Source organism: Neophocaena asiaeorientalis, unplaced genomic scaffold (assembly GCF_003031525.2).
Source record: "Neophocaena asiaeorientalis asiaeorientalis breed wild unplaced genomic scaffold, Neophocaena_asiaeorientalis_V1.1 scaffold242, whole genome shotgun sequence".
Taxonomy (NCBI): Eukaryota; Metazoa; Chordata; class Mammalia; order Artiodactyla; family Phocoenidae; genus Neophocaena; species Neophocaena asiaeorientalis.
This window is the reverse complement of record NW_020172451.1, coordinates 3,987,852-4,001,135: the sequence shown is the minus strand read 5'-3', so window position 1 is coordinate 4,001,135 and position 13,284 is coordinate 3,987,852. Positions and strand designations below refer to the sequence as shown.

The window sequence follows — 13,284 nt, the reverse complement described above, 5'->3', positions numbered from 1 at the left end:
CTAGCTCACTTCAAACCACTAAAGGGGGAAGAGCTCAAATGCTGTAATATTAAACTTGTAACTTCATTCCTTTCCTCATACACACACTCCTAATTTTCCCTCAGGTTTTAATGACCATTTCAACCCCTCCTGAAAGCCTTTTTGACCTATGTGCTTCTGTCCTATGTTCCCCTTACCTCTTTCAGAGAACTTCACTATAGTATTATGATCACTTAATCACCTACCAGTCCCACTAGAATGAGAACAATCTGAGAGCAGGGTTATTCTTACTTACCTCTGTATTTTCAGTACCTACTAGCACATAATGAGCACTTGGCTGTATTTTTATTATTTCCTTAGATTATTTAATTTTCTGGGGTCATTAGATATAAAGTGAGAGCACAGAGGAAAGACGCTAGTAAGAGGTATAAAAAATTATCAAATAATGACAGATGGTGATGATTTCAAGAGGTAGAAAATGTTTTGGTGTTCCTCATTGCTCGCATCAGTATGTTGACTAACTTTCATAAGGAAAGGGAATATTGAGCACTTCAGAGGTCAGCATAGTGCAGAACTCAAAATTAACCTATCATCTGCATGTACACACATTCACATAGCTTCCCCCAAACACTACTGAGCCTCTGACCAACAAGAGTCTTCGGCTGCACCAAAAACAAAAACAAAAAATGAAACAAAACAGGCTTCCTTGGTGGTGCAGCAGTTAAGAGTCCACCTGCCAATGCAGGGGACACAGGTTTGAGCCCTGGTCCGGGAAGATCCCATGTGCTGCGGAGCACCTAAGCCCGTGCGCCACCACTACTGAGCCTGTGCTCTAGAGCCCGTGAGCCACAACTACTGAGCCCGTGTGCCGCAACGACTGAAGCTCGTGTGCCTAGAGCCCGTGCTCCCAACAAGAGAAGCCACCGCAATGAGAAGCCCGCCTGCAGCAACGAAGACCCAACACAGCCAAAAATAAATAATTAAATAAAAATAAGGAGTTGGAGAGGAAGGTCATTATTAAAAAAAAATAAATAAAGAAAAAGAAACGAAACAACTCCCCCCCCCAAAAAAAGAAACCCACACCACTTGTCAGCTTAGCAGAGGACGCCATATGCTGTCTTGACTCAACCATGATTCAGATCAGCTGTGTTGAGAGAGAACATCAATTACACTACACTATAAAAAGAACTTCGTAGAGTGTGGTGACAGTTTCCTTTATTTTTACCTGTGCCATGAGCTAGAATACCACACAGAACTACTTGGTAAGGTGTTCTGACTCAGCTTCAAAATACCGATGTGGTCAGTGTGAGCCACCCCGCACATCCAATTATCTTAAATGGACAAAGTAGACAGGAAGAAGTTTGAGCCAGCAAATCAAAATAAATAAGGTTAGAATTGTGACCAACCATGCCCCAGAGGAGAGTTTCTCAGCTCTTTCGTTCTTCCAGTCTTTTGTAGTGGTCCCTGGACCCGAGGGTGTGGTCACTGGACCGTGGGCAAGGACACTTATTCAAAGACTAAGGAACCCTGGGGCTCACTCTAGGCTGAGTCAGCCTCTCTGACGGCCACAAGCCCAGAGAAGTCACATTAGAGGTAAGAGGACGATTTGTAAGCTAGGGATATGCTCACGGTAGCCGTGGAGATTTTATATATAGTGCTTAGTTAAAGTGCCGGGCACGGAATAAGCACAGTTTAAGTGTTAGTGGCTATCATCCTCATTGAGAATGTTACAAAACTTGATCAAAAGACATTAAAGAAAACATAAATGGTCATACCATTACATGATAGGAAACTGCAATAACGTAGAGACGTCAGTTCTCCCCAAGTTGACCTGTGGTTTCAATGCCATTCAAAATAAAATCTCAATGGGGTTTTCTCTAGACATTCACAAGCTGATTTTCTAATTAATATGGGAAACTCCTAGGTTTTCTGTTACTCTCTGACTCCCTCAACCCTTTGTATGGATCCTTTTCTGACTCCTCAGCTTTTAAAACCCTTCCCGTGTGCAAAATTCCCTATGTCCTCAACCTCTCTGAACACTCCTTTCATCTTCTTGATCTAGGTGAAATACGGCTGACTTCTAAGGACAGACCTTTCCCAGAATGTCCTCAAAGTCGGCTGTTTTCTCCTATATCCAGTGTACTGCTTGACTTGAAGGTGTGTAGGTGTGAAGGTGATTGTCATTGCTGCTTTCAGAACTTCTTCCTCCAAAACCCCTCCAACTTTTCGTCTCATGCCATCAGAGTATACCTCATGGATAATCTCTTCTGCTATTAAAAGATCTGTGGGTCCCTCTATGCCGTTCCTTAAAGAATTTAGCTGTAGTTCACTGTTAACTCGGCATTACTTCTCCTGTCTTAAATCTTGGTTATTTTAGTTTTTACATAGATTATCCTTTCATTACCCTGGCCTTTTATTTCTTGACTTTCTCTCCTTCAGTGAACTCGGACACCTCCTTCCTCCCATCTAACCACACATTGCCATGTGCTACCCAGGCCTTATGATTAACCATGGTTGCGTTCCCTCCACAATCTTAACTGCAAGAGTCCCACTCTGGCTGCCTGTTGTACCCTGTCTCTCTGGGTCCCCTATTCCAACAAGTCTTGAACCCCACCAGGACCCACAGTCTGTTGGTCCTACTCCTTCCTACTCACTGTCCCTTTTGTTCCTTATGTTCACATTTCCCTTCTTAAATCCAGTTTAGATCTAAGGATCAGTAATAAAGCATTTCCTTGTATACATTCTCAGTTCCCTTGCCTCTTCTAACCTTGTCATACTTTCCTGGTAAAACTTCAGCTCTAGTTAAATCCAACTTGCTGTTTCCTTTGTGTCTGCACCCAAACAACTGAACGAGGATGAAGGAAAACTTACAACCATACTGATTGGTCTTTCTGTGAATGGATGATCACTGACCTTGGGAAGGCATTTAGTTCTACCTGGCAGGCAGTCCTTCTACTTCCCTAGTCCATTTCATTCTCCTGCTTTCCTAGCCAACTGGTTCATGCCTTTTGCTCTCCCTACTGCTCGGTTGCCTCTCCCTCATCCTCCTTCTCAGTTTCCTATTTTTCTGAAAAAATAGGGGCAACCAGAAGGTAATTTCCAGGAACTCCCACTGCCCTCCCTACCCCCTACTTGTATTCGTCCCCATGATTTGCCTTCCCTCTGTGACTGTCGGTGAACTGTCTTGCTTCAAAGGTCTGCACTAAATTCCGCTCCCTTTTGCGTACCTTGCTCCAACAATTCTCTTCCCCCCCCGCCCGTTTCTTAAATCATCAGTTTTACCTTTTCTGTTAGATTGTTCTCAACAGTTTATAGATCTGCTGTAATTTTTCCCATCCTGAGAAAAATCTCTCCCCCATTTCCCTGATTTTTCTCTGCTGCCATTTATGATAAAGCTTCTCTAAAGAGTTTTTTATATTCACCTACCACAATTTCTCTTTTCTCTTGAACCCATTCCACATTGCCAAGTCCATTGGTCTTCATCTTAAATCCTTATTTTACTGGATTTAAGATAAATCTTAAAATCTTAAATCTTACTGGATAAATCCTTATCAGCTGCAGGTGATGTAGTTCATCACTTCTTTCTCCTTGAAACACCTTCTTCGTTTGGCTTCTAGAACACCACCCCCTTCGGATTCTCCTCTCTTGTTGGCTTTTCTCTCTGAGGTCCAGAGCTCAGTCCTCAGACCTCTTCTCCCCACCTACCTGTACTCTCCTGGCAATTGCATTCAGCCTTGGGGTTTTACTACTTTACATTTGATGGTAACTCTAACAGTTTTCTTTAGCTGGACTTTTCTCCTGATCTCCAGACTTGTATGTTCGTCTGCCTACTCCACATTTCCGCTTGTATTTCTAATAAGTACCTCAAATTCAGCAAATCTCCATCTGAACTCCCAATTCCCCCCTCCTCCATGTATCTTTACAGCAGTCTCCTCCAACTCAGTACACAGCAGATACATCTGTCCATTTATTGCTCAGGCCAAAGCTTGGAGCCATCCTTGACTCCCCCTTCTCAGCTACCCCTCATAATAATTTACCCTCAAGTCTTACTGGCTCCATCTTCAGAATATATTCAGAATCTGACCCGTGCTTATTATGTCTGCCTCTGCCACTCTTTTCCAAGAATAGTGTCCTGACTGATCTCCTGTTGTCGTCTCTTTCTCCTGCTATGATCAGTTCTTTACAGAATAGCCAGAGGGATCCTTTCAAAGTGAAAGTCAGGTGATGTCACTCCTCTGCTCAGAACCCTCCCTGGGTTCACATCAGGAGAGGAAGTTCTTTCAGTGGCCTACAGAGCCTGTGTCTTACCCCTGAGTCACTGGATGCTTCCACCAAGCCCCCTGCCGTCCTGTGATGCCTTTGCCTGCCATCCAAGCTCTTCTCACAGGAAGGGCATAGTTTGCTTCTTCACCTTCTTCAGTTCTGTGCTCAAATACCACTTTTTAAATAAGGTCTTACATACAAAAATCCTTCTCTACCTAAGACTATAAAGACATTCTCCATATATTTTCTTCCAGAGTTTCAGAGTTTTGCCTAACATATATTCCTAAATCCATCTGGAGTTCCTTTTAGTAGGATTATACATAAGGCTCCAGTTTGGTTTTTTCTCATATGATTGATAGTTGCTCCAGCACCTCTACTGGAGCAGTCCGGCCTTCACCTGGGATCTTTAGTGCCCAGCACTGTCATTTGTCAGGTCTCTCTGTGTGCACGGTTCTCTTCTGGACACTGTCCACTTCTGCGCGTTTCACCTTCTCTTCGCTTCCTTTGCTTGGTGTAATGCATTTGAGATTCTCTTTGTTCTGATGACATGAATTTTGACTGCGGTGAGGACATTGGGAAAGAGGGAAGCATGTGGCTTTTCGAGGTGGGCGAGAGGACTGATGTATTCGCAACCCTTTAAAGCTGGTATCGCCAAACTATGATCTGTGGGCCAAATCTGACCTACCACCTGTTTTTTGTTTGTTTGTTTGTTTTGCTTTGTTTTTAAATGGCCTTTGAGTTAAGAATGATTTTTACATTTTAAATGGTAGGGGAAAACAAATGAACAAAATTTCATGACACATGAAAATTATATGAACTTTAAATTTCAGTGTCCATACAAAGAGTTTACTAGAACACAGCTGTGTTCGTTCTTTTGGATGTTGTCTATGGCTGCTTTTGCCCTGCAGCAGCAGAGAAGCTGTGACAGAGGTTGTCAGGTCCTCAAAGCCTAAAATACTTACTCTCTGGCTCTTTGCAGAAGAAGTTTGCCAGCCCTGCAACCCTGTCTCAGAGAGTTGTCTTAGCTTGAGTGTCCTGGATGTGACAGAAGAGGGGAAGAGAGTATATAAAGGAGAGTTTTGAGGTCTGCAGAGATGAATTTCAAACTTTTGCCCAGGCTCTTTCTGGTAGGAGATAGAAATGTTTTTATTTTGTCTTTGTTCATCTAGAGCAGTCAAATCATTAAGGGATTTATGGTTTTAAATAACAACCAATGATTGTAATTTTAATCTCTGAACTTGTGTGTATTCTAATAGTTTTTCTCAGTGACAGTGGTTAAACTACTCTAAACCACATGTGCCAATTTTTAATTAAATGTTGGGTATTAGAATGAACCTTTCAACCAGGATGTAAGTCTTAGTGTTAAATGACGAACAGGTTAGTCTTCTTTTCAGAAGGAGGTCCTGCCTCATGGATTGACTGTAAGATGTGAGTCCGGATGGTATGTTAGGCCTATCTAACCTGTGCTGTAATCACTGGTAGTTTTCTTTAATTTTATTCAAACAGGACTTGTCAGGATTAAACCTACAGATCTGTTCAAACTTGAAGGAAGTGCAGTTCTACCTTTTGTATAATTCAAAGGCTGTTTTTGTTCTGTAATGTAACATTTCATTTATAAGTTGTCTTCAGAGTATACATTCATTCCTATGTAAAAGGAATGTCTAATGGTTGAATTTTAATTGTCCTTCTAAGTACTTTCGGCCTTCTGTGAATGAAGTAGCTAAGCTTCTTAAAGTCTTTGTGAATATTTTGTGTTAGTTTGGTTAAAGCAGAAATGACAGCAATTTTTATTAACAACATTTGTAATATACAAACGATTGACTGATCTTTACTGGTTATTTCACTGTCGTTAATCATTACACGTACTTAGCTGTGCTGTCTTGACAGTGAACATGGAATTTGCAGACAGAGTACATTAGGACTCCTTTGGATCTGTAATGCCAAATAGCTTTCTTTCAAGGCTGTGGAGAAGGTAAAGAGGTACAGAAGAGAGTTAAATGTTTTCATAGTAGTTACTGTTAATGAAAAGCTTTTTTTGTCCTCATCTGATGAAAGTTGTTAATTTATTATATTGTATTAAAATATGGTGAATAAAATCTGTAGATATTTATTATATGGCTCTAGAGGAAAAGGTTTTTTTTTTTTTTCCCATTCACCCTTTATAGAGGGGTACAGACTCTAAGAAATAGTCTCTGCTGGGCTTCCCTGGTGGCACAGTGGTTGAGAGTCCACCTGCCGATGCAGCGGACATGGGTTCGTGCCCCGGTCCGGGAAGATGCCACATGCCGCAGAGCGGCTGGGCCCGTGAGCCATGGCCGCTGAGCCTGTGTGTCCGGAGCCTGTGCTCCGCAATGGGAGTGGCCAAAACAGTGAGAGGCCCGCGTATGAGCGAAAAAAAAAAAAAAAAAAAGAAAAAAAAGAAATAGTCTCTGCTTTCAAGAAATTTAAAATGTAGTTAATTGAGTTACAACCCCTCACCTCTCCCTCCCCCTTTAAGCTTACCCATTCAATGGGTAAGCTTATCATTCAGTGGGGAAGGAGAAATTAGATGTTTCTTAAATACCAATTATAAGATATCAACATCTTAAGATATGACCATTTTTTTCCAAATTTTTGGGTCCAGGATGTGTGCATTTCCTAATGGGAATGGACGGGTTGAGCTAGTTCCTCAGTGTTTCCCTTTTTCCAGTTGCTGCTGCAAAGTACGCTGATTTCACTGCTCCCATCAGGCCTGGTGCCCGGCTCAGGGCGCATGCTCAGTACGTGGGTTACCTGACAAGTCTGTGAAGCAGTTAGCTCCCGCTCTCAATACGCGAATAGTCTCATCACTGTTTTAAACTTGAATTGAACACATGCAATTAGTGAATGCAGGTCTGGGCCCTAGAGATACAGAAAAAAATAAGGTAGTTTCTATTTTTCTGGGATTTATAGTCTAGCTGGGGTGATAGACCGCATCAGTGAATGTAATCTGATGTGGGTAAGTGCAATTCCATTCTATGGACCGAGCTCCAGGGGCGCATAGAGATGGGGTGCGGCTCCCCTGAGTACTCTGAGTAGCAGAGGAGTCTCACCAGGGCTGTGAGTTTTCAGAGGCCTGAAAGGAGCCCCCAGGTTCTTCCAGGCAGAGGCTTGGGTGGGGGTGGTGTGAGAGGGATTCTGGGGGAGGGCATACATGTGAACAGACCCAGAGGATTGCCAGTGCTTGCTGGTTGCAGGAATCCATGGGGAGGACAAATGACAGTGATCACAATCCCAATTTATTTTCTCTTTATACTGCGTGTGTGAACTGTTGTATGTCGGATAGATGTTGCTGTGATTGCTCTTTAGTAGCTATTCATAGTTACTTGTGTTTCAGGAATCTTTTGGTTGGCCGTAGTTCAGGTAAACATTCTTCTTTTGGTTAAAAGTGTAATGAAGGAGAAAGGCACGGTGTATATGTGACAAACTAACATGTAACATTGGAAATTATTTAGGGTGGTTCCTGAACTTACTAATCGTCCTATGGTTGGCATATCAGCCAGTTTTCCTAAGAACAGTGCCGTTATTTTGTGTTGTCTATTATAGTTTGATTTCAAAGCTTTTGCTGTGCTAGATGTCAGTTTTGAGTGAAGCAGAGGTTAAGATTTCAAAGAGTGACATCAGAGAAGACCATTCACAGTAGGAAGGTGGCGCCCATGAGAGAGGGAGCTTGTGAAGGACCCGCTGAAAGAAATCATACTGGCTTCTTTACCCCAGGTATAAACACACATTTCTTAGTCATCGTAGGAGAAAAAAAAAAAAGAGGCTTTATTGTAGATTATTGGAGTTCTAGAGCTCTACTTTTACTTGACTATAAGATTAAGTAATAAATGTCATCAGAACTTTATGCAGGTGGGGCAGATAGAGGTAATTAGGTTCATTCTTTGTTGTAGAAACCATGATCACTCTTGGCATTCTTCAGAATGTTTTAAACCCGTGGGTACTTTCTTGGCGTGTTAAGAGTGCCCGCACTATATTTAGTATTGCTCGAGCCCAGAGCACGCCTCCCCCAAATAAGCCTCAGTGGCATATTGATTTTTTTAAAATTAAAGTTACTTAAGAAAAAGCCAGTGCAAGAGGGACGCTCTGACCCTCCTCTCTGTTGAAAGCAGGCAGTAAATCTCCGTGTGAGAGGTACCCTCCCTGCATCTGGAGTCAGAAGGACAGCCTTATCCCCAGAGGTGAATTTGGGGCCAAGAAGCCTATATAAACAAACCTTGTTTCCTCTATAACGTACTACCCCAAGTCCAGACTCTCCTTAGATTCTTCACTAACTAAGCACCCAAAGCCTAAGTTTCTTTGTTCAGTCAATTCCTCAGAAATTTAGTGTTTCTTTGTCTAAAAAGTATAAAAGCTGCCTGCTGTGGCACATTTTTTAGGTCCCATTTCTATGAGACCTCCACGCACACGAATTAGAATTTCTTTTTCTCCTGCGTGTCTGTCAATTTTCTTATTAGTCCAGTGGCAAGAGCTCTCGGGGTAGAGTGAGAATTGCCTTCTCCCCAGCAGCACCCACTTCTCCTTAAAGCTGTCCTGAGAGTGTTAGTGAATCTTCTTTTTGTCATATTGTCACTGAAAGTGGCTTACACACTCCATTGTTTTACACAGTTTCTGAGGCAGGACTAATGCTGCACCTTTGAACTTCGGCTTTTTTATTTGGTCGCTTAATTGCTGCGACCCTGAGTCAAAACTTCATGATCCCCATTTAGAGAGGGCCAACGGGGGGAGGTGGGGCAGATTATTTTATGCACGATTTCCCAATTTTTAATTGATTAATTTATATTCTGCCTCTTTCCAAAAACAAATCTGACATGCTGTAAAAAATAAATACAGTTAGATAAAATAAAGGTAAGGGAGGAAATTGGAGGGGAGGGAAAAGCCAGAAATAAGGTTAGTACCCAGAAGTCACGCTGAGGGATTCATAGTGTTAAAGATGGGTCGTGGGTTTGACTCCAGGCTTCTTAAAGGCAAAGACAGAGGAGAACGTGATAAATAAAGTGATTTATATCATCCATCCTTAAGATAAAAAGGCGACACTTGGAGTACAAGTATTTATGGTCCTGAAGCTCGCGGAGGGAGTGTCTCCCAGGCCCCCGAGCAAGCACAGCCGCTTGGGACGCTTCAGTGGCCGGGCGGGCTTCTGGAGAAATGCGCAGCTCCCCGGTGGTCTGTCTTCAGTTCATCCAGGGGGTGAATGTAGGGTGCTGGGATTCCACAGTGCGAGCACAGGGAGAAAATTCCTATGGTCAGGACTTATCTGTAAGAGTCTCTTCAGTTGTCTAACAGCAGTTTTTCTTCTGACATTAAAGCGGATTCTTGTTTCTTTAGGGGATTCACGGAATGAGGAAATGGGCTTGCATTTAGGTGCCGTGCTGCACACAGAAACCCTTCTCTTCATAGCTGTGGAATGAGAGCCAGTGCGGGCAGTGCTCCTGGCATGAGAGGCCGTGGGAGCTGAGGTGCCCAGTTGTGGGTGGGGCGGGGTGGACAGCCACAGGTTCGTCCCCTGCCCCGGGCACACGCTCTGCCTGGAAGCGAGCTCACTCTGTCTCTCTGTCTGTCTCCCTCTGCTTCTGTCTGTCTCCTTCCCTCCTTCCTGCTCCCCCGGCTCCCCATCTTTGTGGTTGAACGTGTGTGAGCTCAGAGCACTGCTTCTGGCTCCTCCATCTAAGAATGGGTAGTGGCTCTGCCCCCCAGGCAGTGCTTCGTGAGGACCCTGTCTCATAACTTTACTTCAGGTACACACTGGGTGACAGAGGACATGGTTATACTCTCTGTCTAGAACGTGAGATGCAGATATTCTGCTTTGACTAACGGCGGACCCATAACCATAAACAGTCGCCTTAAACGGGGGTTAGGGTTGTTGTGGGGGCGGAAATCTGACTGTTTTGGCTGGAACTGTGGCTCCAGAAGTTATTAGCTGAGGGATGTGGGCAAGTTACATAGACTCTTCTGTGTCAGGTGTCTTGTCTTGAAAATGGAGAGGACAGTATTGGCTTCATAAGGTTAATGCAAAGATTAAATGAGATAATACAGGCACAGGTTGATAAGAGCAGTGCCTTGGCGAAGTGCTCAGTGTACGTAGCTCTTTTGTGTCGTAAACTAAGGAGCTGGAACAGATAGGCCTAGCTTGCCTCCCCACAAAATTAAGTACCAGCAGTGTTCTGAAAAGGACATTTGGAAATGTCTTTTTCTTTTTTTTCTGGTTTGTAACAATTTTATCCTTTTTCAGAGAAACGGCACCCAGGACTATTTTCCAAAGAGTCCTGGATATCTTAAAGAAATCTTCTCATGCCGTTGAGCTGGCCTGCAGAGACCCATCCCAAGTGGAACATCTGGCTTCCAGTCTGCAGTTAATAACGGAGTGCTTCCGGTGTCTGCGGAATGCTTGTATTGAGTGCTCTGTGAACCAGAATTCAATCAGGTACTCTTCTTTGTAGTTACATACATGCCGTTGATAATATCTCTTTGTGTGCGTGCATGCTGGTTCTGTCATGTTGGCCTATCTGTTAGAGATGGTTTTGGCATCGCAGTCACGTGTGTTTATTAGGAGACTCTCTCCGTCTCCGGGGACAGGTGCTCTGCAGGACTTGCTGTGGGAGACTCCTGGTGAGTATGTCATGGGACAACATGTGTAACGTTAGGGGTCATTCAGGTTTCTCACTTGTATTTATGATGTTTTGAGGGATTTGGTTTTTTACATAACACAATGATTTGAACTTAATTTTGATTCTTTGATTCTAGATTCTGCCTGCCTAAATACATTTGCAGTTCTGGACTTCACTTTTCTTAGTTGTAGGTGTTTTAATTAGTTTTAGTGTTTTAATTAGTTGCCCTTGTGTTTACTTCAAACAGGGAGCACGATGTGAATTTCTAAGACGGTTTATCTTAAGCGTTCCTTAAGATTGTGTAAAGTTGCCAGCTGCTGCCACCTAATTTATAATATACAACTAAAATGTGGTTACCAAGATGAGCAAGAGAATTGCCCTGTCCTGCTCTTGTTCTTCTACATGTTACACTCTCCTCCCAGAACTGAGCACCCTTCCTCTTTGATTTTATGCAATCTGCTTTTTATTAACAATTTTTACTTGAGATGAAGTTAGAAGCCACAAAGCATGCTCACTTTTATTTCCTGGACTTGAATGTAGACAGAGCCCCCGGGCTCCCTGTTACTGCCATGATGAGTGAAGTCGGGCTGGCCCAGAAGCCGATGGAGAGACTCCCTGTGCTGCCTAGACGGTCTATACCTGAGGCTTTGATATGATTAATGAGGTTTTTTTAGATCAAAGGAGAGGGAATCAAAAGAGAGAGTGGTTTAACTTCAGCACAAAATTGAACATGGCGTCCATATACAGATAAATGGATAGAAACAGTAATGATCTTGGTAGTAATAGTTAACATTGAAAAAGTATAACTAGAAGCAGCTAGAAGCGGCAGGCCAGAGGCTAGATTATTTTGTCCCTTTCCAGGCAGGGAGGCCCTCTAGTGTGACGGGAGAGGGAAAGGAGAGCCCTAGAATGGAAATTCTAACCATTCAGGGCATCAGCTCCTGGGAAAAACATTTTTGTAGTCAGAAAGACAACAAAGATTCTGGTAGGGACTTTGAGGTCAACCTTAACTAAAGCTGATATTCCCGAGCCTGTCAAGATTCAGATCTCAACCAGTATGTATTTTTCTGATGTTTTCAGTTATTAAAGAGTTAATTAAAAAGTAGGATGCTATTAAGGCCTAGACCTTTTTACATCTTTTGCCTGAACATTGCACTTTGTATGGACTGGAATTATTTTTTGCCAAGGATGTATGGAACATGGGGTATGATACAGCAAAGCAAACAGTCTGAGTCCTGTGAAATTTCAGGAAGGACTCAAAGAAGACTGTTGAAAGCAGTTAGCTCTGCATGTAAATACAATCCCTGTTGCTGGGGTCGCTATACTTTTACTGCAGAGAGCCACATAAATAGTTCAGGCTTTGTGATCTCTGTCAGAGGGGCTCACTTCTCCCATTGTAGTAGAAGGGAGCCATATGTAGTACGTGGACAAATGCACATCCTGTGTTCCAGTAAAACCTCATTTGTGAACACTGAACTTTGAATTTCATAGAATTTTCATGTCCTGAAGTTCCATTTTTCTCCCCCCACCACATCTGGCCACACAGAAGCAGGCAGTGGGCCCCGGTGCCTGGCAGCCGTTTGTATATGTAGAGGCAGGAGGAGGAACAGAGGTGGAACAGCATCTTCTTTTCGGAGGCACGTGCTGAGCCCCTTTTCCCACCAGTCTTGTGTTCGGATAAAGAGGAAAGGAGCAATGGCTGTCTGCCCACCTGGCCTTGTGGAGGGGAGAGAGGACTCTGGCCTTGTGCACACCGACCCTGACCCTCTTCTTTAGCAGTGAATGTCTTGGTTTAATTCTGATTTATGTTGAGAAGAAGTGAAGAAGGTAGGGAGCTGTATGAGTTTCCTTTGCTGCTGTAACAAAGTACTGCAAATTCAGTAGCTTAAAATAACAGAGATTTATTATCTGACAGTTCTGGAAGTCCAAAATCAGTCTTCCTGACCTAAAGTTAGTGTCAGCAGGGCTGGTTCCTTCTGGAGTCTCTAGCAGAGAATTGATTCCTTTGGCTTTTCTAGCTTCCTGAGGCTGCCTGCATTCCTTTACCTCAGAGCAACACTGTAACCTCTTCCAGTCTCTTTCTGACTCTGACCGTATGGCATCCCTCTGATAAGGACCATTATGGTTACATGAGGCCCACCCAGGTGATTCAGGATAATCTTCCCATCTTCAAACCATTAATTTAATCACTCCTAGAAAGTCTCTTGTGGTATTTTCTGACCAGTTCTTATTCTCCAAAAACAGCCAGCAGTCCAATTCAGTTCCATTCTGACACTAACTACCTCAAGTTAGTGGCTTCAGATCCCGTCACTTCATGACTCAGTCCCACAAGACTGCCCCACCTTGGATGCCAGCTGCAAATGGGGTACCCAGGCTGCATTTCTGCCCAGCTGACTACAAATTCAGGGGTTCCCAG

The 13,284-nt window shown here is 43.3% G+C and overlaps 1 protein-coding gene across 2 annotated transcripts in view; it reads left to right on the top strand.

Moving 5' to 3' along the window:
- ATXN10 (ataxin 10) overlaps window positions 1–13,284 on the top strand; it is a 149,502-nt gene that overhangs the window by 11,237 nt on the left and 124,981 nt on the right. For both annotated transcript variants that reach the window (XM_024737576.1, XM_024737577.1), the window contains exon 2: window positions 10,493–10,684. In XM_024737576.1, the coding sequence (XP_024593344.1) occupies window positions 10,493–10,684 (192 nt within the window). The remainder of the gene's footprint in view (window positions 1–10,492; window positions 10,685–13,284) is intronic.